General features: G+C 50.9%; 1 protein-coding gene across 4 annotated transcripts in view; it reads left to right on the top strand.

The window, feature by feature from the left end:
• The first annotated feature begins 284 nt into the window (after positions 1 to 284).
• The window catches only part of LOC139226835 (protein kinase C alpha type), a 542,945-nt gene continuing 515,298 nt past the window's right edge, over positions 285 to 27,931 (top strand). For all 4 annotated transcript variants that reach the window (XM_070857892.1, XM_070857891.1, XM_070857894.1 and 1 more), the window contains exons 1-2: positions 285 to 610; positions 1,394 to 1,425. In XM_070857892.1, coding sequence (XP_070713993.1) covers positions 441 to 610; positions 1,394 to 1,425 — 202 coding nt within the window. In that variant the 5' untranslated portion in view covers positions 285 to 440. The remainder of the gene's footprint in view (positions 611 to 1,393; positions 1,426 to 27,931) is intronic.

Below are 27,931 nucleotides of genomic sequence, written 5' to 3'. Positions count from 1 at the left end.
GCCGCGCTGTCGGTGTATTCCAGGCCGGCCGGCAGGGGGCGGTGGTGAGCCGCCGCGCTGTGTATTCCAGGCCGGGCGGCAGGGGGCGGTGGTGAGCCGCCGCGCTGTGTATTCCAGGCCGGGCGGCAGGGGGCGGTGGTGAGCCGCCGCGCTGGCGGTGTGTCCCGGGTCGGGCGGCAGGGGGCGGTGGTGAGCCGCCGCGCTGGCGGTGTGTCCCGGGCCGGGCGGCAGGGGGCGGTGGCCGTGTGTCGGGGGCCGGGGCTCTGACGCTGCGGCGGCTCCAGGCGGAGCTCCTGCCTGTGATAAAGAGCGAGGGTTCGGTGCCGGGCTCCTCTCACTCCGTCTCCGCCTTTCGCCGCGCCTGCAATTTCCGCATTTATTTATTTTGGGGGTGGGTGGCGGGCGGTGGAGAGGTTGTGAGGCACCGGTTGGGGAGAGTTATGGCCGATTCGGAGGGCAGCGACACCGGCGGCAGCGGCCAGACCGTCAATCGGTTCGCCCGCCAGGGAGCCCTGCGCCAGAAGAACGTGTGCGAGGTGAAGGATCACAAGTTCACCGCCCGCTTTTTCAAACAGCCCACTTTCTGCAGCCACTGCACCGACTTCATCTGGTGAGTGAGTGAGAGAGTGAGGGAGGGATTGAGTGAGTGAGGGATTGATTGAGTGAGTGAGGGAGGGAGGGATTGAGGGATTGATTGAGTGAGTGAGGGATTGAGTGAGGGGGGATTGAGTGAGGGAGGGAGGGAGTGAGTGAGGGATTGATGGAGGGAGGGAGTGAGTGAGGGATTGATTGAGGGAGGGAGGGATTGAGTGAGTGAGGTCAGGGAGGGATTGAGTGAGTGAGGTGAGGGAGGGATTGAGGTGAGGGAGGGATTGAGGTGAGGGAGGGATTGAGTGAGGGAGGGAGGGATTGAGTGAGGGGGAGGGATTGAGTGAGTGAGGGAGGGATTGAGGGAGTGGGGGGGAGTGAGTGAGGGAAGGGAGTGGGGGGGAGTGAGGGAAGGGAGTGGGGGGGAGTGAGTGAGGGAAGGGAGTGGGGGGAGTGAGTGAGTGAGGGAAGGGAGTGGGGGGAGTGAGTGAGTGAGGGAAGGGAGTGGGGGGAGAGTGAGTGAGGGAAGGGAGTAGTGGGGGTGGGGATTGAGTGAGTGAGGGAGGGAGGGATTTAGTGAGTGGGGAGGGAGGGGGGAGTGACTGAGGGACGGGAAGCCTGTGCCTGATCCAAACTTTCCCCAAACTCCTGCTAACTTTCTGTCTCCCCCTCCCCCTCCCCCTCCCCCTCCCATGCCCGTGGGCCCTGAGTTGTTTCCCCAAACCCTGTCCCACCCCCTCCATCCCTCGTGCGCTTTGTCTTTGCTGTTTCTTGCCCCTAATACCTGCGATGTTATATTTTGCAGGGGATTTGGGAAACAAGGCTTCCAGTGTCAAGGTATGTGAACGCCAAGTGCGGGAGCGTCTCCAGCCGCCTGCTGTCCTTCCCAGAATTGAGGGTTTTTTTTGTGCAAAAGCCATGTGTTGGCAGCGAACCAGAGAGAGGGAGCAGTAAGTGATGGGAATGGGTGTAACTTGTAACCACACCAAGTGGGGCTGCTCCTTCACTTTCAGTTTTAACCCGATGCCCATTTTCTCTTCCTGCTGCTTTGACACTGAGAATGAGGAAGTGCTGGCGTAATGTTTTGAATACACGAATCTTGGCTTGTAATTGCTGTGGTTTTTAAGGTTGGCTGGGCTCTCTGATCCGGCCTTCAGTCCAGTCACCAGTTTTACTTTGTGTGTTTTTACCCCTCGCTCTGTGAGGCTTGTATTTCAGACATTGGTCTGAGTGTGGAGTGTTCGTTTGTGGAATAAAACAGAAAATGCTGGAAACACTCCTTAGGTCAGGCAGCATCGGTGGAGAGAAACAGTTAATGTTTCAGCTCAATGACCTTTTATCAAAACTGGAACATGAACTCTCTCTCTCTCTCTCTCTCTCTCTCGGGTGCTGCTTGACCTGCGGAGTGTTTTCAGCATTTTCTGTTTTTTTTGAGATTTCTAGCACCCGCAGAGTTTTGTTTTTGTGTTGGTTTGTGGTCTGTGTCTCAACCTGTTCTCTCTCTCTCTCTCTCTCTGCCTCCAGTGTGGTTTCTTGTCATTGTCACAGCATTGTGGAGAGATCTGTATTACCACTGCAACAATCTGTAGCGTTCTTATAAATATATTCGAACAAACGTCACAGGCTTTTGAAAAAGATGAAGTGGATCTCTCCAGATGGCATTAGTTTCACAGTGCCCTCCAAGAAACTTTGAGTATGTGACAACAGTGAGTGCTTAAAGGAGTCGCAAGCCATCTTTCGGGCACTGCCTGTACCTGTTGGGTCCTTTAAAAACCACCAAACCCCAGCCCCTGTGTCCCGCGGGGTGTGTGTGTGTGTGTGTGTGTGTGTTATGGGGGGGTGGTGTGCCTGGGGTATGTATGTATTTGTGGGGGGGGGGTGGTGTGCCTGGGGTATGTGTGTGTGGTGTGTGTGTGTGGGGGGTATGTATGTATTTGTGGGGGGGGGGGGGGGGTGGTGTGCCTGGGGTATGTATGTATTTGTGGGGGGGGGGTGGTGTGTGTGTGGGGGGTATGTATGTATTTGTGGGGGGGCGGTGTGCCTGGGGTATGTGTGTGTGGTGTGTGTGTGTGGGGGGTATGTATGTATTTGTGGGGGGGGCGGTGTGCCTGGGGTATGTGTGTGTGTGTGAGGGATGCTGAATCCACCGCCCCCCCCCCCCCGGGATTGCAGCCTCTGCTCCTCTCACTAGGTCCCAGTACGAGCTGTCAGATTGTTTCAGGTATACATTGTGAGATTTTTCAGATGTCCCACTTGCTCCTCTGTGTTTGCCATTTCCGATCGGTGTGGATGTGTGAGCACCTTCCTACGGTGAAAACACAAGCAGCTTTATTTGCATTTAACAAAATAACCTTCTCTGAGAATGCTGCAGGGATGGCCTTCCCGAGGAGCGGGCGGTTTTGTTGAGCAGGTGGATGTTTGGGTTGGGACAATACTGAACCTGTGGTTCCCTCTCTGCCGACAGGCTCACTGTGTGGGCATAGAGCTCGCCAGCTCACCCTGCCAGACCCAGCTCTCACCCGGCTCCAGTCCGTGCACACAACACGGCTGTGTTTGCAGACATAATCCTGGTGTTTGGCTGGTGCTGTGATTGTATCTGGAGCCTGAGCTCCTCTCTCACTTCCAGCCCAGTCCCTAACTGATCCTGTTGTACAATAACCTTCGTGGTGTGTGTGTTATTGTGACTTGTGTGTGGAGCTTGTCACTGACACTTGCTCCATTGTCAGGACTGACAATGATACAAGGCTTTCTGCTCCAGTGGACATTGCCTGATTTACTGCTCTCTCTGAGCTGGGCTTTGGGCTTTGCTGGTTATTGCTGTTCCCCTGGGAGGTCCCGGGCAGGCGTGACATTGTTTCCCTTTTACCTGATACTGTTAAACACTCTTTCCTTTTCTCTTCCTCTGAGTTGCAAGCTGAAGACCCAGGGGAGAGGGAGTGGGGGGTTGCTGGGTCTGGGGGGGGAGGGGAGGGTGAAGAGGGGCTCCAGGAGGTGAGGAGATCTGGGGGGGGTGGGGAAAGAGAGGAGGGAAGAGGGGGTCTGAGGGGTGAGGAAGTCCCAGGGTGTGTTCTGGGTCAGTCCTGGGGGGTGGGGGAGATCAGGGGGAGCAATCACTGGCCCATTCTTCGCCCCGGGATTGGGGTATTGTGACCACCTGCTGGGTTGTTGATGACAAAAATAGAAAACGCAAATGTTAAAATGGGAGGGGGAAAACTCGAAACGCGCATCAAGAACCTTTGCAATTCTCTACCCCCCCCCCCCCCCCCCCCCCCCGGGCTGTGGATGCTCAGTCATTGAATCGATTCAAGGCTGAGATCAGTAGATTTTTGGAGTCGAGGAGAATCACGGGGTATGGCGACCGGGTGGGAAAGTGGATTTGAGGTCACAGATCAGCCCTCAGCAGGCTCGAGGGGCCGAATGGCTTTCAAACATACAAACAGTGACGGACAGGTCAAGACCCTCTGGTCCATCGAGCCTGTCCCACACAATTGCGATACCCTGTGTATCACAACAGATACACTCCACCCCACCCCAAGCCATGTGATCGCCTGGGAGACACTTAAAAACCCAGGCCAATTTGGAGGGGGAATATTCTGGGAAATTCCCCTCCAATCGAAACTAGTCCAGGAGATCACCCTGGCCTTGAATTCCCTGCAGTAACTACCTTCTGTAAGAGGTGATCTCCGCCCCAGCCAGAAACAGATCCAGCTTTCGCTTGAAGGAATTTAGTGAGTCTGAATCCACCACATGAAAAGGCAACTTGTTCCAGAGATCTATTCTCTGGGAAAAGGACCACCTCCTGACTCCTAACCTAGATCTAGCCCGGTACAACTTACATTTGTGACCCCTGGTCCTGCCTCCCTAGAACACAATGAATTCCCTTCGTTATCTTTTAAACCTACTCCACTGATTTATCGGAACAGGAGGGGGACTGGCTTGTGTTGTGGGTGAGAGACCCTGTCTCCCAACCTGCTGCTGTCGCTCCTGTGTGAACAGATGCTTGTGTTGCTGAGACAGACAATAAATATATATAGGCCTGTCCATGTTTAGCTGACCTTGACCCCACTCTCTCCTGCTGGGTGCAGACCAGATTGGGCGTCTGTGTGATGTCCTATACGGTCGAATAGTCTTCCATTCCCAGGTGGAATTTCTGATTTAACGTTATTTTAATGCTGGTGGCATCCCCTTCAACATAAATGGGCAACTACTGAGGTAACAGCCTGGATTTTCCAGACTTTCACATGTCTGGGTCCGTTGAGGAATGTGAGCTGCCAAAGGGCTGCTGGCAGACCTGGGGGTCTGTGGGTCTGTGACCTGGGGGTCTGTGGGTCTGTGACCCGGGGGCAGTGGGGCAGTGCCCTGGGTCTGTGCCCTGGCCTCGATCACTGCCCACAGGAGGGGTGGGAAGGTCAGTGTCGACTGGATAGTGCCACCGTGACTGGAAATTGATCAGTGGAGGGGTGAAAGGTAAACTGTGGGGGGGGGGTATACAACAACAACTTGTATTTATATAGCCCCTTTAACGTAGTAAACCATCCCAAGGTGTTTTACAGGGGTGTTTTAAGACAAAACAAATAAATTTGACACCAAGCCAGATAAGAAATTAGGGCAGATGACCAAAAAGCTTGGTCAAAAAGGTAGGTTTTACGGAGGGTCTTAAAGGAGGAAAGAGGTGGAGAGATTTAGGGAGTGAACGCCAGAGCTTGGGGCCCAGGCAGCTGAAGGCACGGCCTCCGATGGTTGAGCGATTATAATCGGGGGTGCTCAAGGGCAGATATCTTGGGGCGCAGGGGAGGTTGTTGTGAGGCTGAAGGAGATTAGAGATAGGGAGGGGTGGGGTCATGGAGGGATTTGTAAACCAGGATGAGAATTTTGAAATCACTATATAATCCTTTCTAAACTCTGAATTGGAGATGGATATTCTGGAGTTTTTCCGTGTTGCGTTTGAGGATAAGAATATAAATGCTGCGTTTCCCGCGGTGGTGTGACTGGATGGGGAGAGCCCACGATTGGGTGGGTGGGCCGTGCGCAGTGGGAGAGGGCTTAATGAGTGGGGTTGGGTCTGCACGATGGTGATTTGTCCACAATCTGTGGAAGGAGTGACCGTATTATTGAATGATCGTTTCTCAATCCGTGCTTTCCGATGGAGTATCCGCAGTCTGAGCTCGTAACTCTTCTTCAAACTCCGTTTCTGCGATGGTGACTGTTTGATTAAGTTGACGATGGAGTCCAACACCGCCTTCAGTGTGACAGTGTCGCCTTCAGTCGCCTGAGGAAGAGTGTGTTCGAAGACCAGGATCTCAAACCAGGCACCAAGCTCGTGGTCGACAGAGCAGTCACGTTACCCACCCTCCTATATGGCTGAGACATGGACTATGTACAGCAGGCACCTCAAAACACTGGAGAAATACCACCAACGCTGCCTCCACAAAATCCTGCAAATACCCTGGGAGGACAGGCCAACGTCCCCAGCATCGAGGCATTGACCAGCTCGGGTGGGCGGGCCACATTGTCGGCATGCCCAGTGCGAGACTCCCGAAACAAACGCTCTACTCCGAGCTGTGTCATGGCAGGCGAGCTCCAGGGGCGGGGGGGGGGGGGGGGCAGAGAAAGTGTTTTAAGGACCCCCTCAAAGCCTCCTGAAAAAATGTAACATCCCCACCGACTCCTGGGAATCCCTGGCCCACGATTGCCCAAAGTGGAGGAACAGCTTCCGGGAGGGCGCCGAACACCTCGATTCTCTTCGCCGGCAGCACGCAGCAGCCAAGTACAAACAGCGGAAGGAACGCAAGACAGCCCAGGCACCCCCACCCACCCGTCCCTCCAACCACCGTCTGCCCCACCTGTGACAGAGACTGTCGGTCCCACATTGGACTCATCAGTCACCTGAGAACTGATGGTGTGGAAGCAAGTTATCCTTGACTCCGGGGACTGCCCAAGGAGAAGAAATTAGTGTTTTAATTGTGGCTCAGTACTGCTCCTTGTGGTGGGGGCTGGTAAGAGATGGGAGAAAGGTACAATGGACTCTGCTTTGTCCGCCAGATGTGACAAAAAGAAAGAATTGCATTTACATCGTTCCTTTCATGACCTCAGGATGTCCCAAAGCACTTTATGGCCAATGAGGTCCTTGTTGAAGTGTAGTCACTGTTGTACTGTAGGAAACACGGCAGCTAATTTGTGCACAGCAAGCTCCCAAAAAATGCAACGTGATGATGACCAGATAATCTGTTTTGTAGTGATGTTGGTGGAGGGATAAATATAAGCCAGGACACCGGGGAGAACTCCCCTGCTCTTCTTCGAATAATGCCATGGGATTCTTTTACGTCCACCCGAGAGAGCAGACGGGGCCTCGGTTTAACGTCCCATCCGAAAGTCGGCACCTCTGTCATTGCAGCACTCCCTCGGCACTGCATCGGAGTATCGGCCTGTATTACATGCTCAAGTCTCGCGTGGGAGTTAAACCCCCGACATCCTGACTCCGAGGCGAGAGTGCTGCCCACTGAGCCACAGCCGACACTAGCCAGGGGTTCTTGGTGATCCGAATTGGCTGCAAGAGTTCGGGCTGTTTCGAGGGTACATGACTGAGTGCTACCAGGAAGTGTTTGTTTTTGCGGAGTCCGGAATAGAGCACTGAATGTAGCCCGGAGTACGGATTCAGTCCATTGCTTTGAAAGGGAACTTGACAAGCTGCTGAGAGAAGGCATTAGAAGCAACACGGGATAAATTGGCAGTTAGCTAGGATCAGAAAGGATTTAGTCCGACTGTTGCTTGATTGCCGACGAGAATTGGAGGAATTTCCCCAGAGTTCCGATCCTGAACAGGCTGCCACTTTTGGCTCTGCTGGCCTCTGTCACAGGGCACCGTGCGATCAAGAGACGAGTCAGCTGGGTGCGAGGTTGCACAGGTCTTTTTAAATACTTGAATAACCACAGCTGTGGCTCATGAGGCAGCACCCTCGCCTCGGAGGCAGAAGGTCGTGTGTTCAAGTCCCACTCCAGGGACTTGAGCAGAAAAATATACGTTGACACTCCAGTGCAGTGCTGAGGGAGCGCTGCACTGCCGTTTTTCGGATGAGACGCTAAACCGAGGCCCCGTCTGCTTCCTCAGGTGAATGTAAAAGATCCCATGGTGCTATTGGAAGAAGAGCAGGGGAGTTATCCCCGGTGTCCTGGCCAATATTTATCTTTCAACCAACATCACTAAATGGATTATCTGGTCATTATCACATTGCTGTTTGTGGGAGCTTGCTGTGCACAAATTGCCTGCCGCATTTCCAACAATACAACAGTGACTACACTCCAAAAGTACTTCATTGGCTGTAAAGTGCTTTGAGATGTCCTGAGGTTGTGAATGGTGCGATAGAAATACACATATTTCTTTGACACACTGTTGGTGCACCAAAACCATATCTGGATTAAGAAAAGACAGACTTGCATTTCTATAGCGCATTACACGACCACCGGAGGCCCCAAAGCACTTTACAGCCAATGAGGTACTTTTTGAAGTGTAGCCACTGTTGTAATGTGGGAACCATTAAATGTGGCTGTGTTTGTTTGATGCCCCGTTCCCTTTCACCAAACCCGCTGGAAACTGACAGCAGTTGGAAGGCTGTGTAAAACAGTGATTGAAGGATGTTTAACTTCAATCTGCACCAACGTTGCTAGCACCTGCTCTATCAAAATCGGCTTCAAATTTTTCTTCTGAGTGGTAAAATTACACCAATTAAAAATGTTCTTTGTAATCAGTAATCACTTAAATCTGAAATTTTCCGAAGTTATGTGTCCACATCTGTAGGAACAGACTTTAGATAATCTTTGTTTAACGTTCCTGCTTATGGCCCGTCCACACGCAACCGCTGTTAATACTCTGGAGAAAGGTTCTCCAATAGTCACATTCTTGTTCTCTTGGGGACCGTGTGGATTGTAAAAATAAAAACCTACTTCATAGGGTTCAACTAACCTCCCCCTCAGTCCAGCACCCCCTCATCATCCATCCCTTAGTTTGTTTTGAATGTTTTCCCTGGCCTCATACAGCAAATTATTTGGTCAATAATTCTGCTTCCCTTGGCAATACATCAACAGCAACTGTAATACAAAAGTAATTCACTTGGATATGAAACGCTTTAGACTTTGTTCTCGCTCTCGGTCATCCTATAAACCTCGATCAAATCGCCCCACAGTCTGTGCTTCTCTAAAGGGTAGCTTTCCAGCTCTCTCAGCCTACCTGGATAATTGAGTGGATTTAAACTGTGAATGAGTCTGGTGGCCCTCCTTGTACCCTTTCCAAAGCCTCAATATGACCCACCACGTGAGGAGACATATGAGTAGAGACTGGATCAACTGGGCCTTTATACACTGGAGTTTAGGAGGATGAGAGGGGATTTCATAGAAACATATAAGATTCTGACGGGACTGGACAGGTTAGATGTGGGAAGAATGTTCCCGATGTTGGGGAAGTCCAGAACCAGAGGACAGTCTAAGGATAAGGGGTAAGCCATTTAGGACTGAGATGAGGAGAAACTTCTTCACTCAGAGAGTTGTTAACCTGTGGAATTCCCTGACGCAGAGAGTTGTTGATGCCAGTTCGTTGGATATAATCAAGAGGGAGTTAGATATGGTCCTTGTGGCTAAAGGGGTCCAGGGGTATGGAGAGAAAGCAGGAAAGGGGTACTGAGGGAATGATCAGCCATGATCTTATTGAATGGCGGTGCAGGCTCGAAGGGCCAGATGGCCTACTCCTGCACCTATTTTCTATGTTTCTATGAGACCAAAACTGGGCACACTTTCTAACAGAGGCCAAACCAAGGTCTCGTACAGGGACAAAATAGTCTGCGTTGTCTTGTAGTCAATTGTCTGATAAATACACCCCAACGCCCTAGTCACGCTAGCTATCGAATCACTGCATTGCTCGGGAACTTTGAGTGATCTACACTAGAACTCCCAGATCTCTCTCTCTCGCTACCTGCTTTAATGCTTTTCCCTGAAGGGTATGTGTAACGTGAGCATTTGCTGCCCACATGTATAACGCTGCACTTTTCCAAGTCATTTGCCAGTCGCGGGCCCAACCCCCCCCACCCACCCAGCCCGAAGCCGTCGAGCATCAGCTACAATCCTGACACACGTTAAGATTTTGGTGTCTGCTGCAAATGTGCAGATCCTGCCCCCAACATCTACATCTGGATCATAAATAAAAATAGTGAAGAACAACGGTCCCAACACTGATCGGTGCAACTCGTTGCGTTTATAGACAAACGAAAAAATTCTGATGGCCCCTCTTGTTCTTTGGCAGTTATCTTCAACCCGTGTCCTCTGGTCACTGCCCTGCCCGCCGGCCAAACACCGATTCTCCGTATGTACTCGCACACGTGAAATTCAATAGTTCATTACTGACGCAGCCAGGCCAGTCGCACGAAGGAGGTGTGGGCAGCGGAACTGTTTTCGGATGTTGGTGCAGATGCTGAATCTCCCGGGCCGCGTGTGTCCACTGCAGTTTGGGTTGCTGAGCGGACGGATTTTCCAGCTGTCTTTCAAAATGTTTTGAATAGTGTGAGGCCCGCAGGGACGGGTTTGAGGGTTCTGCCAGTTATTGGCGGGTATCGCCGGTGGCGGGAGTGTTTAGTCTGGCTGTCTCGCGGTACACGAGTCTGGTGCAGCTGATGACAATCCCAGATCTCGGCAGAGTCACTGAAGCCAGAGCTCGGGGAGATTCCATTTTTTATATATATATATATATATATATATAATATATATATATATTATATATTTTAAAGGAAGAGCTGCAGTCAGTCTTCTTTCATCGTTTTTTTTCTACCTTTTTTTTTGTGTTTCTGGTTCTGTTGCCTTCAGACTTGACTATTTCAACGCTCTCCTGGCCGGTCTCTCACGTTCCACCCTCCGTAAACCTGGGCTCGTTCAACACTTGGGCTGCCCCGTGTCCGAACTCGCACCAAGTCCCGTTCACGCATTACCCCTGTGCTCGCTGGCGTACATTGGCCCCCCCGGTCCAGCAACGCCTCGTTTCATTTTAAAAATCTCATCCTTGTTTTCAAATCCCTCCGTGGCCTCGCCCCTCCCTATCTCTGTAATCTCCTCCAGCCCCTCAACCCTCCGAGATCTGCGCTCCTCTAATTCTGACTACTTGCACATCCCTGATTAACATCGCTCCGCTCTCACCGGTCGTGCCTTCTGATGCCAAGGCCCTTAGCTCTGGAATTCCCTCTCTAAACCTCTCCGTCTCTCTACCACTCACCACCCTTTTAAGACACTCCTTAAAACCTACCCGTTCATCTAACCTAATTCCTTTTGCGTGTCTTGCTGACCAATTTTGTTTGATAACGCTCCTGTGAAGCGCCTTGAGCCGTTTTACTTTGAGGCTGGTGCCTGGACCATGTGCCCCATGTTCCACGCTCCCTCCTCCTACCTTGATTTGGGGGTGGGGGGGGGGGGGCAACAAAAAGATTTCTCCCCCATCCAAATCTGTGCATTGCCCTGATGTCCCCTTCCCTTCCCTCCCCTGCCCCGTCAACATCCTCTTTCGATCTCCTGACTAAATAACAAACTCTTGAAACTGAAAGCTGGCACTCCTCCTCCATTCAGTTGGCCCGTGCTCGGGCCGGTGAGCGGGTTGAAGCTGCTTGGAGCCAATACATGGTGAGGGTTGGGGGGCAGGGTCTGGTGGTTACTGCGGCTCCTGATCACACCAAGTCTGAGTTGTTTCGGCAGATGATGGGTTAACTGTGACTAAGGATAGCTTTATTTATTTTTAAAGCAACCAAAACTGCACTCACTAATCCAGATGTGGTCTGACCGAGGCCAGATACAATTATAGAGTAGCGTTTCTCAACTTGGATGGTGCATCGCAGACTGTGGGATCTCTTGTGGCACTGCTACATCTGGAGAGCTCCTGACAATGCAGATATGTTGCAAACTCCAGCTCCGAATTATTAATTTATCCACTGCTGTGTTTGAGATTGGGCGGTGATCGGAGAGTTTCGCCCTGGGATGGTGCCCGTACTTATTGTGGAGTGTCTGTGGGCAGCACTTGGCATCTGTCCCGGAGCCTCCCCAATGGTGACTGCTGGCAACTTCCCACGTGGCGATCCTTGGCTGCATTGAGGCTCCCCCTGGCTATCGTAGGAACAGGAGGAGGCCACTCAGCCCCTCCAGCCTCTTCCACCATTCAATGAGATCACAGCTGACCGAAATCCTAACTCCATCCACCTTCCTTGGCTCCTTACTCTTTGATACCCATCACTAGCAAAAAAAAATATCGATTTTGTTTTATTAATTGAGCCTAGCATCTGCTGCTTTATGTGGGTGAGATATCGACACGTCTACCAGCCTTTGAGTGAACAAGTGTTTCCTGATTTCGCTCCTTTAATGGCCCGCCATTGATTTTTAAGGCTGTGTCCAAAGGGAGATGAGTTTAGACAAGTCTGAACGCGGTTCCTCAGGAGGTTGGGCCGACAGCTCAAAACCGCCTGTGCTTTGGAACAGTTGGACTATTGGATTGGGGGGGGGCGGTGTTGGTGGGGGGAGGGGGGTGGTGTTGGTGGGGGGGAGGGGGGCGGTGCGGGAGTGGGGGGGTATTCCCCATTTCCCATCAGTGCATTGTGGGGAGGAGTTTAGGGTTGTGCTATTATTGGGGCAGAGCAGACGGACGTTGGTCACACCCTGCTGTGCTTTTCCTGTCCTGGGGAGCTGTGTTTGACAAAGCCACTTTTCCATCTCTCGGTGTGCTCTCGCTTTTTATTTTGAATGTACAATTTTGTCAAAATCCCCCATCACTTAGACCAGCATGTGAGAGATGTAAGGTGTTGTCCACTCCACTCCACTCCACTCCACTCCACTCCACTCCACTCCACTCCACTCCACTCCACTCCACTCCACTCCACTCCACTCCACTCCACTCCACTCCACTCCACTCCACTCCTTTACCAAAAGTAATTTCTCCCCCCCCCCCCCACCCCCCACCCCCATGCGTTCACATTCTCTGTAACCTGTCGGTGCATCGAGCCAACCTATCCCAGATTGCCTGCATGCATTGCAAATCTAATAATCCTGGAAAAGTTTGGCCGATAGGACCTCGCCCAGGCCTGATTTGAACCCTTCTCGCGGTTACTTCCCTCCCCGGCCCACCCGCTGCCCAGGGAGATGTGAAGTTGAGACGAGAGCCCCGAATGCTCCTGCTATGGCTCCAGGGGAAGTGGGCCTCGGTGATTTGGGGTTGAACAGCTGCAGCCGGTTGTTTCGAGCCCAAGGTGCCTCAGTGAAGAACTGATGGGAAAGGCCTCCCCAGGTTTAGGCAGGTTGATGTGTAATGTTTGGGACACGGGTGCTCTGCAGCACAGGCCCGAGGGAAGTCACGGCCGAGACGGCCTGGATCGCTGTGGTGGACCCTCCAAAGCCGGGAAGCAAGCTGTCCAAGTCAGATAGAATCTCGCGCCGCACGGAACGAGGCCATTCGGCCTATCGTGCCTGTGCCAGCTCTCTGACAGAGCGAGCCAATTAGTCCCACTCTCCCACTTTTTCCCCTTCAAGTATTTACCTGATCCTCTTTGGAAAGTTATGCTTGAATCTGCTTCCATCGTCCCTCGGGCAGCGTGTTCCAGATCACAATCGCTCCTGCGTCGTCCTATTTGATCTCCGGTCACTTCTGGTTCTTTTGCCAACAATAACTTAACACTCAGTTGCCATGTCGAGTTGCTGGCCATGTCTGGCTTTGAACGAGATGTAAAACTGAGCTCCGCACATGCCAGTTCCAGTTCCAGTGGTTGAGCTGGAAGATCAAGGTCCTGGCACACAGCTGGAAGTTCTCCTGGGGTCCTGGCCCCACCATTCCTTCAAACACAGACCAACTGATACCCACCTTGGGTCTCAGACCGACACCTGCATTGGCTCAATGGCCAGTCATTCATTTCCGCTTCCGAGACAGAACAATAACCTGATCTGATACTATGTACAGGTGCAAGTTTTTTTTAACTTTGCACGTTGAATGAGTGTTGGGTTGCTGGACAAAGGGTGATGCTGTTGGCTTGTGACATAGGACCTAGTAACGGCAACCTTACAACTGAGCCCATGGTCCAACCACTTAGCAATGTAAAGCAGTCGCCAATGGGAAACGTGCACCCAGCCTTTGGGGAAAATTGGCTGATCAAAGATTAACGTTCTTATTGTGCCACCTCTCGTAAATTTTATCCAGAATCAATGACATTCCAGACCAACAACTTCTAAAAGAGAGACCTGCATTTCTATAGCGCCTTTCACACATTCAGGACGTCCCAAAGCGCTTTACAACCAATGAAGTAATTTTGGAGTGTAGTCACTGTTGTAATGTGGGAAACGCGGCAGCCAATTTACGCACAGCAAGCTCCCACAAACAGCAATGTGATAATGATCCAGATAACGTTTTTGTTCTGTTGATTTTGAGGGATAAATATTGGCCAGAACACCGGGGATAACTCCCCTGCTCTTCTTCAAAATAATGCCATGGGAATTTTTACGTCCACCTGAGAGCAAACGGGGCCTCGGTTTAACGTCTCATCCGAAAGACGGCACCTCCGACAGTGCAGCGCACCCTCAGCACTGCACTGGAGTGTCAACCGAGATTATGAGCTCAAGTGGGACTTGAACATGCAACCTTCTGACTCGGAGGCGAGAGTGCGCGACGTAAGAGACGAGAGTGCTGACGCCTCAAGCAGTGTTATTTATAACTGTGAAACTGGTTGCAGAGTTTGCATTTGCTGGCACTCTGGTCTAGCCTGTGGTTGTGGGTCTGTCATGATTTTATCTGGGTAGAAAACAAAGGAACTTGTTTCTTCTCTTTATTTTTTGCTTTATCAGTAATTCTGAGAAAAGCTGAGAGACAGCCAGATATGAAGCTGTATCTTGCCTTCCCTGAGTCCTGTACTCGCCCTGGCTGTCAGAGATGGTGGTGGCGTTCTCTTGTTCCCACACTCTGCTGGCAATAATCGAACCAGCTACTTTGCATTGTGTGTGTGTGGGGGTCACGGGGACAGAATTTGGCCATTCAGCCCCTCGAGCCTGAATGCTGCTGTCTCCCTTGTCTCTCTGCCTCTTCCTCTGGCTGTCGCCCAGCGCAATGTGTTGGAGCCGCTTCCCAGCCCGGGAAATCTCCCTGCTGCTGTTTCCCACTGCACGCAGTCCCAACGTTAGAGCCTCCCGTTTGGGGTGCCAATGATCGTCTGCTTTCTGTAACATTCGGGGTTTGCTCCAGGAAGGAAGTGGAGGGCAAAATCGAGCCTTCCTACAGGACGCAGGCAGTGGTGCAACAAGCTACGATCCCAGGCTCCTCCCCCTCCCTTACAGGCTCTGCATTGGGCCCAGTGAGCTGGTCGCTGACTGCAGCCACAATCCAGCCCCCGCCCCCCCACCCTTCCCCCTCCCCCCCCCCAACCGCTGCATCAGATGGCCGGGCTGATCCATCACGGCCCAGGGAAAAAAAAATTTTTTTTACAAATCTTGCGACTTCCCTCGACAATCTCCCCTTTAACCTTTGCCCCCGAGACACCCGGCCCCCTGAACAATGCCGGCGACAGCTGTCTGGTGTTGTTGCCCAGCGATGCTGCAGGGGGCGGATCTGAAATTCGGGACTGGGGCGATGCGCAATGACATCGCGATCTCCGGGCGCAGCCGATCGTGGCGCAATGTTTTACCGCCACCGCAAACCTCCCGGCCAAGTTAGCGGCTGTCGTTCACCACCCCCCCCCCCCCCCCCCCGGGGTCACGAAGGAGGCCAATTTCTCGGCCTTGCTTTTAGCACAGCCCCCATTGCCACCCCTTCAATCGAGCAGAAAAACGCTTGCAGAGTGGTGAGCACGAGGCTCCAGCTGCGCACAAGGCCCCACGGGGTGTGGAGCAAAAGCCAAAGGAGGATTGGCACGGGCTGGGGACGTGGTGCTGTCCCACGCTCAGTGGCGGCTGCTTCCCAGTTAGCTGGTCAGTCAACAACAACTTGTATTTATATAGCGCCTTCAACGTAGTCAAAGGTCCCGAGGCGCGTCACGAGTCGGATGAGACAAAATGTGATGCACAAGGACAAGTGATCAAATGTTTGGCCAAAGAGCGCGGTTTTAAGGGGCATCTTCAAGCAGGAGAGAGAAGTGGAGAGGTTTCGGGAGGGAATTTTTTGTCTGCCTTCCTCTTTCAATTTGAATGTATTTATTTAATGCTCGTGGGAATATTCCGCAGGGGTTTTTAGAAAAAGGCTCGAGGTTATTTGGGAACCTAATAATTTTCCTGGACTGGAGGAGTTAATGGGCTTGAATGAAACGTGGCACTGAAATGATTTACTGAGTGACTTTAGTCATGTAATATGGCATTAATCTGTTCGGTGTTCTACTTCTCACATCGTAAGCCACTAAGCCACGAGATCACTGATGGATTAATGATGGATCAAACAAATTTAAATCGATAAATATACTGAAAGCTGCAACAACACCTGCTGATGTCTCTCTTGCTCAGTCTCTCGCACTCCCTTTCCCTGACATGACCTCCCCGTTGCCCCTCCCCCCAGCTCTGGGGAACTTCCTTGGGCAGACGACTTTTCAGTTTGAGAAACCACGCCGCCGTGGTATTTTGATGGGGCTGCGCAGCTCATAAAAGGGTCCGTGCACCCAAAAAAATAAGTGGGAACATCGGTTGAAGTCAATCTTGTGTCTGATTGATTAATGCTCCTGGGAAGCACCTTGGAAAGATTTTCTAAATTAAAGGTGCTATATAATTACAAGTTGTTGTTGAGGATATTGGGCCTATATTATCAAGTTTAGAAGAATGAGTGTTGATGTCATCTGAAATGTATAACATTCCTGGCGAGCCCGACTGGATGGATAGATGCTGAGAGGTTGTTTCACAGAATCCTAGAAATGTATGGCACAGAAGGAGGCCATTTGGCCCATCGTGTCCGCACTGGCTGACAAAGAGCTACCCAGCCTAATCCCACTTCCAGCTCTTGGTATGTGACCCTGTAGGTTGCGGTACTTCAAGTGCACATCTGGGGGAGGTGGGACCAGTACAAACCGGACGGTCTGCACCTGGGCAGGACCGGAACCAATGTCCTAGGGGGAGTGTTTGCTGGTGCTGTTGGGGAGGATTTAAACTAATATGGCAGGGGGATGGGAAACAATGCAGGGAGACAGAGGGAAACAAAAAGGAGGCAAAAGCAAAAGACAGAAAGGAGATGAGGAAAAGTGGAGGGCAGAGAAACCCAAGGCAAAGAACAAAAAGGGCCACTGTACAGCAAAATTCTAAAAGGACAAAGGGTGTTAAAAAAACAAGCCTGAAGGCTTTGTGTCTTAATGCAAGGAGTATCCGCAATAAGGTGGATGAATTAACTGCAAATAGATGTTAACAAATATGATGTGATTGGGATTACGGAGACGTGGCTCCAGGATGATCAGGGCTGGGAACTCAACATCCAAGGGTATTCAACATTCAGGAAAGATAGAATAAAAGGAAAAGGAGGTGGGGTAGCATTGCTGGTTAAGGAGCAAATTAAGGCAATAGTTCGGAAGGCCATTCGCTTGGATGATGTGGAATCTATCTGGGTCGAGCTGCAGAATACCAAAGGGCAAAAAACGTTAGTGGGAGTTGTGTACAGACCTCCAAACAGTAGTAGTGATGTTGGGGAGGGCATCAAACAGGAAATTAGGGGTGCGTGCAATAAAGGTGCAGCAGTTATAATGGGTGACTTTAATATGCACATAGATTGGGTTAACCAAACTGGAAGCAATACGGTGGAGGAGGATTTCCTGGAGTGCATAAGGGATGGTTTTTTAGACCAATATGTCGAGGAACCAACTAGGGGGGAGGCCATCTTAGACTGGGTGTTGTGTAATGAGAGAGGATTAATTAGCAATCTCGTTGTGCGAGGCCCCTTGGGGAAGAGTGACCATAATATGGTGGAATTCTGCATTAGGATGGAGAATGAAACAGTTAATTCAGAGACCATGGTCCAGAACTTAAAGAAGGGTAACTTTGAAGGTATGAGGCGTGAATTGGCTAGGATAGATTGGCGAATGATACTTAAGGGGTTGACTGTGGATGGGCAATGGCAAACATTTAGAGACCGCATGAATGAACTACAAGAATTGTACATTCCTGTCTGGCATAAAAATAAAAAAGGGAAGGTGGCTCAACCGTGGCTATCAAGCGAAATCAGGGATAGCATTAAAGCCAAGGAAGTGGCATACAAATTGGCCAGAAATAGCAGCGAACCTGGGGACTGGGAGAAATTTAGAACTCAGCAGAGGAGGACAAAGGGTTTGATTAGGGCAGGGAAAATGGAGTACGAGAAGAAGCTTGCAGGGAACATTAAGAAGGATTGCAAAAGTTTCTATAGATATGTAAAGAGAAAATGGTTAGTAAAGACAAACGTAGGTCCCCTGCAGTCAGAATCAGGGGAAGTCATAACAGGGAACAAAGAAATGGCGGACCAATTGAACAAGTACTTTGGTTCGGTATTCACTGAGGAGGACACAAACAACCTTCCGGATATAAAAGGGTTCGGAGGGTCTAGTAAGGAGGAGGAACTGAAGGAAATCCTTATTAGTCGGGAAATTGATGGGATTGAAGGCCGATAAATCCCCAGGGCCTGATGGACTGCATCCCAGAGTACTTAAGGAGGTGGCCTTGGAAATAGTGGATGCATTGACAGTCATTTTCCAACATTCCATTGACTCTGAATCAGTTCCTATGGAGTGGAGGGTAGCCAATGTAACCCCACTTTTTAAAAAAGGAGGGAGAGAGAAAACAGGGAATTATAGACCGGTCAGCCTGACATCGGTAGTGGGTAAAATGATGGAATCAATTATTAAGGATGTCATCGCAGTGCATTTGGAAAGAGGTAATATGATAGGTCCAAGTCAGCATGGATTTGTGAAAGGGAAATCATGCTTGACAAATCTTCTGGAATTTTTTGAGGATGTTTCCAGTAGAGTGGACAAGGGAGAACCAGTTGATGTGGTATATTTGGACTTTCAGAAGGCTTTCGACAAGGTCCCACACAAGAGATTAATGTGCAAAGTTAAAGCACATGGGATTGGGGGTAGTGTGCTGACATGGATTGAGAAGTGGTTGTCAGACAGGAAGCAAAGAGTAGGAGTAAATGGGTACTTTTCAGAATGGCAGGCAGTGACTAGTGGGGTACCGCAAGGTTCTGTGCTGGGGCCCCAGCTGTTTACACTGTACATTAATGATTTAGACGAGGGGATTAAATGTAGTATCTCCAAATTTGCGGATGACACTAAGTTGGGTGGCAGTGTGAGCTGCGAGGAGGATGCTATGAGGCTACAGAGCGACTTGGATTGGTTCGGTGAGTGGGCAAATGCATGGCAGATGAAGTATAATGTGGATAAATGTGAGGTTATCCACTTTGGTGGTAAAAACAGAGAGACAGACTATTATCTGAATGGTGACAGATTAGGAAAAGGGGAGGTGCAGCGAGACCTGGGTGTCATGGTACATCAGTCATTGAAGGTTGGCATGCAGGTACAGCAGGCGGTTAAGAAAGCAAATGGCATGTTGGCCTTCATAGCGAGGGGATTTGAGTACAGGGGCAGGGAGGTGTTGCTACAATTGTACAGGGCCTTGGTGAGGCCACACCTGGAGTATTGTGTACAGTTTTGGTCTCCTAACCTGAGGAAGGACATTCTTGCTATTGAGGGAGTGCAGCGAAGGTTCACCAGACTGATTCCCGGGATGGCGGGACTGACCTATCAAGAAAGACTGGATCAACTGGGCTTGTATTCACTGGAGTTCAGAAGAATGAGAGGGGACCTCATAGCAACGTTTAAAATTCTGACGGGGTTAGACAGGTTAGATGCAGGAAGAATGTTCCCAATGTTGGGGAAGTCCAGAACCAGGGGTCACAGTCTAAGGATAAGGGGGAAGCCATTTAGGACTGAGATGAGGAGGAATTTCTTCACCCAGAGAGTGGTGAACCTGTGGAATTCTCTACCACAGAAAGTTGTTGAGGCCAATTCACTAAATATATTCAAAAAGGAGTTAGATGAAGTCCTTACTACTAGGGGAATCCAGGGGTATGGTGAGAAAGCAGGAATGGGGTACTGAAGTTGCATGTTCAGCCATGAACTCATTGAATGGCGGTGCAGGCTAGAAGGGCCGAATGGCCTACTCCTGCACCTATTTTCTATGTTTCTAAGTACTATTGCCTCCTGGCTGGAGAATCCAGAACCAGGGGTCATAGTCTCAGGATAAGGAGTCACTAATTTCGGACTGAAACGAGGAGAAATATCTTCACTCGGAGGGTTATAAATCTTTGGAATTCTCCATCCGAGAGAGCTGGGGACGCTCAATAATCAAGTGCACTCAAGATTGAGATCAACAGATTTAACAACACTAAGGGAATGGAGGGATATGGAGATCAGGCGGGAAAGTGGTGTTGAGGGTCAAAGATCAGCCATGATCTTATTGAAAGATGAAGCAGGCTCGAGGGGCCAGATGACCTGCTCCTGCTCCTATTTATCCAGCTTTCCAGCATCGGGATGGTTTTGTTTCTCGATCGAGAGGATGGACACTGGGCCAGGACTGACCAGGATGCATTTGATGGGATGACTATCTTCATTGCACAAACCCGTGTGAAGCTGCAAACTGCAGTTTTTTCTCAGATTTCCACCTGGAACCTTTGGGTCAACAAACAATGGATCCTGGAACTTCTTTGCATTGAGTGTGGGTGGAGGTGCTGACTCTGCCCGGGAGGGAGCTGTGTGAATCTTTGCTGCTGCTGCTATTCTGTGGGGAGTCTCTCTTTTGGATCGGCACCGATGGTTGAGGTGTGTCTGCAGCATCTCGTGTGCTCCCCGCCACAACACATGGAGGTCTTGTGGCAGCCATGTTGGGACCCTCCCCCGATGTGCAGTCACACCGTTCTTTAATAAACGGGGGAGATCCACCCAGTGCAACAACGGCCCTCCACGATCATCGACGACTCTGTGCGACTGTGCGCGTTGATGAGAAAAAGAAAAAAAGACTTGCATTTATATCGTGCCTTTCATGACCATCGGACGTCCCAAAGCGCTTTACAGCCAATGAAGAACTTTTTGGAGTGCAGTCACTGTTGTAATGTGGGAAACGCAGCAGCAAACTTCCGCACAGCAAGCTCTCACAAACAGCAATGTGATAATGACCGGATAATCTGTTTTTGTTATGTTGATTTGAGGGATAAATATTGGCCAGGACACCCGGGAATAACTCCCCTGCTCTTCGAAATAGTGCCATGGGATCTTTTACATCCACCTGAGGGGCAGACAGGTCCTCGGTTTACCGTCTCATGCGAAAGACCGCCCCTCCGGCAGTGCGGCGCTCCCTCGGCCTGGGTTTTTGTGCTCTCGTCTCTGGAGTGGGACTTGATGGGGTTTTTCGGTCCCTGTTGTTTACCTGGGGCACGACTTCCTTGTAAAGGAAATGGGCTGTGGCACACGAGAGCAGGGCTAATGTGCTGCCCTCCCACAGTGATGTGTCGGTGCTGAGGGTGTATTGGTGCTGTAATGTTGCGGGTTATAACCGAGCAAAGCAAACCTCGTCTGCCCTTGGCGTTTGCTGTTCCCGCAATCCCGGGCTGGCTGGTGGATGAAATCCTTCCTGTATTGACACTGGGCGGGAAGGGAAGCTGTTGTCCTGGAGCCATTGCCTGCCGGCCCAGTCTGTGTTGGTGCAGATTATGGAAGCTACCTGGTGTGGTCCCAGTGTCCCAGTGTGGATTGACCAGGACAGGCTGGCCTCTGGGAGATCCGCCACTTACCACTTTAATGCATCGTTTCCTCACATACTGAGCTCGCCGCAAACGTTTGCACATTTACAATCCTGGTGGTGCTGCTCGGGTTTTAAAACTGGGAACCTGGAGCATTTATTGGTTGGGGTGCAGATGTTGGGGAGGTGTGTCGGGTGCAGGAGCTTTGCGTTGTCTGCGGGTTACCAGCTCGCCCGCTCGCTCCATCCTGCGGCCTGACAACCTCTGTCTCCAGGGCAATCAATCCAGTGTGAAGCTCTTCACACACACTGCACTTGTCACATCTCCCCAACATCCCTCACTCCCTCCACTCCTCCCCCCCCCCCCTCACTCCCTCCCCTCTCCCCCTCCCTCCCCTCTCCCCCTCTTCCTCCCCCTCCCTCCCCTCTTTCTCCCCCCCCTCACTCCCTCACCTCTCCCCCTCCCTCCCCTCTCCCCCTCTTCCTCCCCCTCCCTCCCCCTCACTCCCTCCACTCCTGTCTCTCTAGCTCAGCCCCCCCCCACAAACCTGTAATGCTCGTGCAGGAGGAGCCTCTCTGAGATGGATGTTGGTTTTACTTTCTGTCCAACCTTCTCTTTCTCCCCCCCCCCCCCCCCCCCCCCCCCCCAAAAGATTTTAAAGAAAAAATGAATTCTCCATGGATCTCTTCTGACTTGTCAAAAGCTGCCTTTGGTTGTGGGCTGAGGAGCCCCTGGTCCTGGTCCGGGCCCGGGGCTGTGGGTAGCTGGATGCAGTGCCCAGAGCTCCGCTTGTGAACCGAGAATTCCCCCGGCCCCAACGCACAGCGGGCGGCTGAGCAATCTGCCCCCCCCCCCCCCGCCCGCCCCCGGGTCACTGGACCTGCTGCCCCCAGGGCACTGTCCGGGAAGTGTCTCCATTGTTGACAATCAAACTTGCCATTTCTTGAAGTCGAAGCACTTTCTGCTGAGTGTTAATTTGCTCCACGGAGAAGCAGAGTGCTTAAATTTTTTATGTATTTAATATTAAGCGAATCTCTTGTGACTCTGCTGATGGTAAGTCAGAGTTTTACAGGAATAGGGGCAGTGTACCTTGTAACAGCCAGTTTATTATTCTGTTGCTGAAATGTAGATTGTGCCTTCCGAAGACAAGACGGTAAAACTCACCGGCTCAGTTCCTTCAAAGGCTGATTGCTGTCCAGGTTAGAGAGCAGGGCCCTGTGTGAGAGGCACAGTCCAGAGCCTGCAGACATTGTGGCATTTTCTGTTCTTGGGGATTCTTTTGTACAATGCTTGTGTTTCTTTATGCTTCGATGTGTATATTTATTTCCAGTGTGTGAATGTAATGTGTCCCAGTTTAAATATTGGTATCCAGACACCGCAGGAAAAATCTCTGAAAGCTGAGTTCTGTTCTTCATTCACCACCTCAGCTTGACGAGGTATTTAACTAACGAGGTAGTTTCGATGCAAGATCAGGACTCATCCACCATTCATTATTAAACAATTGATGTCGAGACATTTATACCGGAGGGAGGCTTAAACTAAAATACAGGAAACTTGAGTAATTGGGCTCATTAATGACTTTATATTGCACCATTTGAAATGGTTGTGTTTTTAAACTTTGACATTTTTGAGTCACGTGCTGCAGAGGGATATTCAGTTTATGGTGTATTGGAGGGACTGGCTGGTGTGGAAAGTAAGATGAGTGTCTGTGTGTGGAAGGTCATTCAAAAATTCACTGATTCATTTTCATCCAGGACCAGAGTGCGTGATGCTCTGTGTGAAGTTAATTGGATGGGTTGTGTGATCTGCACACTATAGTTAAATATAATCTCTTCTAAATCCAGCATCAGTCCCAGGTAATCCAGTGTCAGCCGTGGCTCAGTGGGCAACACACACTCCTCGGAGTCAGAAGACTCGAGGGACTCGAGCACATAAATCTAGGCTGACACTCCATCATCATAGTCCCTCGAAGACTTGCTTCCACTCCAAAAGTGAGTTCTCAGGTGACTGAACAGTCCAATACAGGAATTACAGTCTCTGTCACAGGTGGGACAGACAGTGGTTGAAGGAAAGGGTGGGTGGGGAGCCTGGTTTGCCGCACACTCCTTCCGCTGCCTGCGCTTGGTTTCTGCATGCTCTCGGCGACGAGACTCGAGGTGCTCAGCGCCCTCCCGGGTGCTCTTCCTCCACTTAGGGCGGTCTTTGGCCAGGGACTCCCAGGTGTCAGTGGGGATGTTGCACTTTATCAGGGAGGCTTTGAGGGTGTCCTTGAAATGTTTTCTCTGCCCACCTGGGGCTCGCTTGCTGTGTAGGAGTTCCAAATAAAGTGCTTGCTTTGGGAGTCTCTTGTCGGGCATGCAGACGATGTGGCCCGCCCGACGGAGCTGGTCGAGTGTGGTCAGTGCTTCAATGCTGGGGATGTTGGCCTGATTTGAGAACACTGATGTTGGTGCATCTGTCCTCCCAGAGGATTTGCAGGATCTTGCGGAAGCAGCGTTGGTGGTATTTCTCCAGTGTTTTGAGGTGTCTGCCAAACATGGTCCACGTCTCTGAGCCATATAAGAACATAAGGAACAGGAGCAGGAGGAGGCCATACGGCCCCTCGAGCCTGCTCCACCAGTCAATAAGATCATGGCTGATCTGATCATGGACTCAGCTCCACTTCCCTGCCCGCTCCCCATAACCCCTTATTCCCTTATCGTTTAAGAAACTGTCTATTTCTGTTTTAAATTTATTCAGTGCCCCAATGTGGATTCCACAGATTTACAACCCTCTGAGAAGAAATTTCTCCTCATCTCTGTTTTAAATGGGCGCCCCCTTATTCTAAGATTATGCCCTCTAGTTCTAGTCTCCCTCATACAGGAGGGCGGGTATCACTACAGCCCTGTAGACCAAAAGCTTGGTGCCAGATTTGAGGTCCTGGTCTTCGAACACTCTCTTCCTCAGGCGACTGAAGGCTGCGCTGGCGCACTGGAGGCGGTGTTTGACCCCGTTGTCGATATCTGCCCTTGTTGATAGTAACCTGCCGAGGTATGGGAAGTGCTCCACGTTGTCCAGGGCTGTGCCGTGAATTTTGATGACCGGGGGGCAGTGCTGTGTGGCGGGGTCAGGTTGGTGGAGGACCTTTGTCTTACAGATGTTTAGCGTAAGGCCCATGCTTTCGTATGTCTCGGTGAAGCTGTTGATGATGGCTTGGAGTTCGGCCTCTGTGCGCAGACGCAAGCGTAGTTCGATGTCCGAGGATGGAACGACCTTGGATCTGGCCTGGAGGCGCCGAAGATTGAACAGGTTCTCATTGGTTCGATAGTTTAGTTCCAGTAAATCGAGGCTGACACTTCAGTGAAGTGCTGAGGGAGTGCTGCACTGTCAGAGGTGCCGTCGTTCAGCTGAGACGTGAAACCGAGGCCCGTCTGCTCTCAGGTGGACGTAAAGATCCCAGGGCACGATTTCAAAGAGCAGGGGAGTTATCCCCGGTGTCCTGGCCAATATTGTATGCAAATTGTCTGCTGCGTTTCCCACAATTTAACACTGACTACATTTCAAAAGTACTTCATTGGCTGTAAAGTGCTTTGAGGCATCCAAAGGTTGTGATAGGCGCTATATAAATGCAAATCTTTTCTTTTGTCTGATTGGCCCACTCCACACAAGGTGCTGACCCATTGGTGACTGTGTGGGGTGACGATGAAGAATTGTCCTGGTTTTATTACCACGCTTATCAATACATTGGAGGAGGATTGATTGGTGATGGGCAACTGAAGAAAAAGAATTGAGCTTGAAAGCGTTGAAAGGTGATGCATGGAGAGCAATTCTGGAACGTCTTCACCGAGCCCTGATGGAACAATTGGAGAGTTTCAGCGTCCAGTTTGATGTGCTGCCGGGTTAGTACATTGTAGAAGCTGTCCCCAGCACTGGACGACAGCGATATACACACTTCCCAGTGCTCTTGTCTGGGGTTGGATTCCCCCTGCGTGTCCCTCACTGCCTTCCACTGGGCTGAGGTCGAGCTGTGGGCTCTGGTTCCTTGATTTCCTCTGTTAGTATGAATGCTCTTTACATAGTGCTACAGCGGGTCATTCAGCCCATCGTGCTGTGCTGGCCCATTAATCCCGCTGCCCCTGCTCTTTCCTCATAGCAATGCCATTTTTTTTCCCTTCAACTCTGTATCCAATTCTTCTCTGAAAGTTACTCCAGCTGCCCAGAATCCGCTCCCCGCCCTTCAGGCAGCGCATTCCACAGCACAACAACTGGCTGTGTTTTTAAAAAGAAAATGTTTCCTCGTGTTGCCTCTGGCTCTTTTGACAAACACCTTCAATCTGTGTGCCAGTTCCTGCCCCTCTGCCACATGTGGTGAATTGGCAATCCAGATGTGGCCAGTTGTATTGCTCATGGGCAAACCCAAGAATGAACCATGGACACTGGCGTTGGGCATGTGATCCCCACACTCATTGGCAAGGCTTGGGCGGGTCAGCTTTAACCTCCCTGTGCATTGGTGGGGAAGGGGTCGACTGATACGAGTGTCTTGACCCCTTGGATTGCTGAATGGTGGCAGATGTTTTCTCCGTGAAGAACATACCCGCACTGTGCGAATGTGTGGAAGGTGTTTGCACCAGTGGGTGTGGCCCTCAATCCCCATGGGGCGAGGGAGGGGGAATCCGGGCTGCAACCCTGGCCCACCCCCAGTGCAGGATCCCAGTCCCTCTGTGTACAGCCAGGCTGCGCAGTCCATGGCTATTGCTGGGGCTATTCCCAGGCCCTGGGACCAGAAACACAAAGCGGGCTGATGTTTGCAGAATGTTTGAGTAGAGCTGGGAGCAGCTTTGGTGTTACACTCTGCCCTTTACCTGGGGGCCAGCACGGTCCATATGCTCGGACCTGGGCAGGGTAAACCCCACTGCAATCGGGAGGTTGTCTCTGTCTCTCCTTTTGCCTCTTTCAATCCGAGAGTCTTGCAGCACAAGAGGCCATCCAGCCGATGCCAGCTCTCTGAGCAATACAATTCATCCCTGCTCTTCCCCCACAGCCCTGCACATGTTGTCCCCTTTCAGTCTTTAGATTGATTCTGAGCAATTCCCCCCCCCCACCCCCCCAGGTATGGTCCATGGGCGTATTTCACCCTCCAGGGCCGCACCCACCAGACACTTCTTTACAACCCGAGCGTTGACGGTGGCTGTCGACCTATTCGACTATGAGTGGCTTCACCCTGTGCCCTCGGCCGATGCCCCGCTCCACGGCTGGCTCCTCCGCCGCCTGCCTTGTGCAGGATCCCGGGCCATGCTGAACACTAACGATCCGGTGGAGGGGAGAGCGAGAGAGAGCGAGGCTGCAGATGGAGCCGCTGTGATCCTCCCCGGGACGATGATTTAATGATGCGAGTGTCCTGGTGTGCCGCTAACAGTGAGTGGATTCGCCGTTGGTCCCACAAGCTGTGGGCTTCCAGGGTGTTAAAAAAAAAAACCTGAAGGCTTTGTGTCTTAATGCAAGGAGTATCCGCAATAAGGTGGATGAATTAACTGTGCAAATAGATGTTAACAGATATGATGTGATTGGGATTACAGAGACGTGGCTCCAGGATGATCAGGGCTGGGAACTCAACATCCAAGGGTATTCAACATTCAGGAAGGATAGAATAAAAGGAAAAGGAGGTGGGGTAGAATTGCTGGTTCAAGAGGAGATTAATGCAATAGTTAGAAAGGACATTAGCTTGGATGATGTGGAATCTATATGGGTAGAGCTGCAGAACACCAAAGGGCAAAAAACGTTAGTGGGAGTTGTGTACAGACCGCCAAACAGTAGTAGTGATGTTGGGGAGGGCATCAAACAGGAAATTAGGGGTGCATGCAAGAAAGGTGCAGCAGTTATCATGAGTGACTTTAATATGTACATAGATTGGGCTAACCAAACTGGAAGCAATACGGTGGAGGAGGATTTCCTGGAGTGCATAAGGGATGGTTTTCTAGACCAATACGTCGAGGAACTAACTAGGGGGGAGGCCATCTTAGACTGGGTGTTGTGTAATGAAAGAGGATTAATTAGCAATCTCGTTGTGCGAGGCCCCTTGGGGAAGAGTGACCATAATATGGTGGAATTCTACATTAGGATGGAGAATGAAACCATTAATTCAGAGACCATGGTCCAGAACTTAAAGAAGGGTAACTTTGAAGGTATGAGGCGTGAATTGGCTAGGATAGATTGGCGAATGATACTGAAGGGGTTGACTGTGGATGGGCAATGGCAGACATTTAGAGATCGCATGGATGAACTACAACAATTGTACATCCCTGTCTGGTGTAAAAATAAAAAAGGGAAGGTGGCTCAACCGTGGCTATCAAGGGAAATCAGGGATGGTATTAAAGCCAAGGAAGTGGCATACAAATTGGCCAGAAATAGCAGCGAACCCGGGGGCTGGGAAAAATTTAGAACTCGGCAGAGGAGGACAAAGGGTTTGATTAGGGCAGGGAAAATAGAGTACGAGAGGAAGCTTGCAGGGAACATTAAGACGGACTGCAAAAGCTTCGATAGATATGTAAAGAGAAAAAGGTTAGTAAAGACAAATGTAGGTCCCCTGCAGTCAGAATCAGGCGAAGTTATAACGGGGAACAAAGAAATGGCAGACCAA

Source organism: Pristiophorus japonicus, chromosome 16, assembly GCF_044704955.1.
Source record: "Pristiophorus japonicus isolate sPriJap1 chromosome 16, sPriJap1.hap1, whole genome shotgun sequence".
Lineage (NCBI taxonomy): Eukaryota > Metazoa > Chordata > Chondrichthyes > Pristiophoridae > Pristiophorus > Pristiophorus japonicus.
The sequence above is the reverse complement of the archived record's forward strand: the minus strand, read 5'-3'. Positions and strand labels throughout refer to the sequence as shown.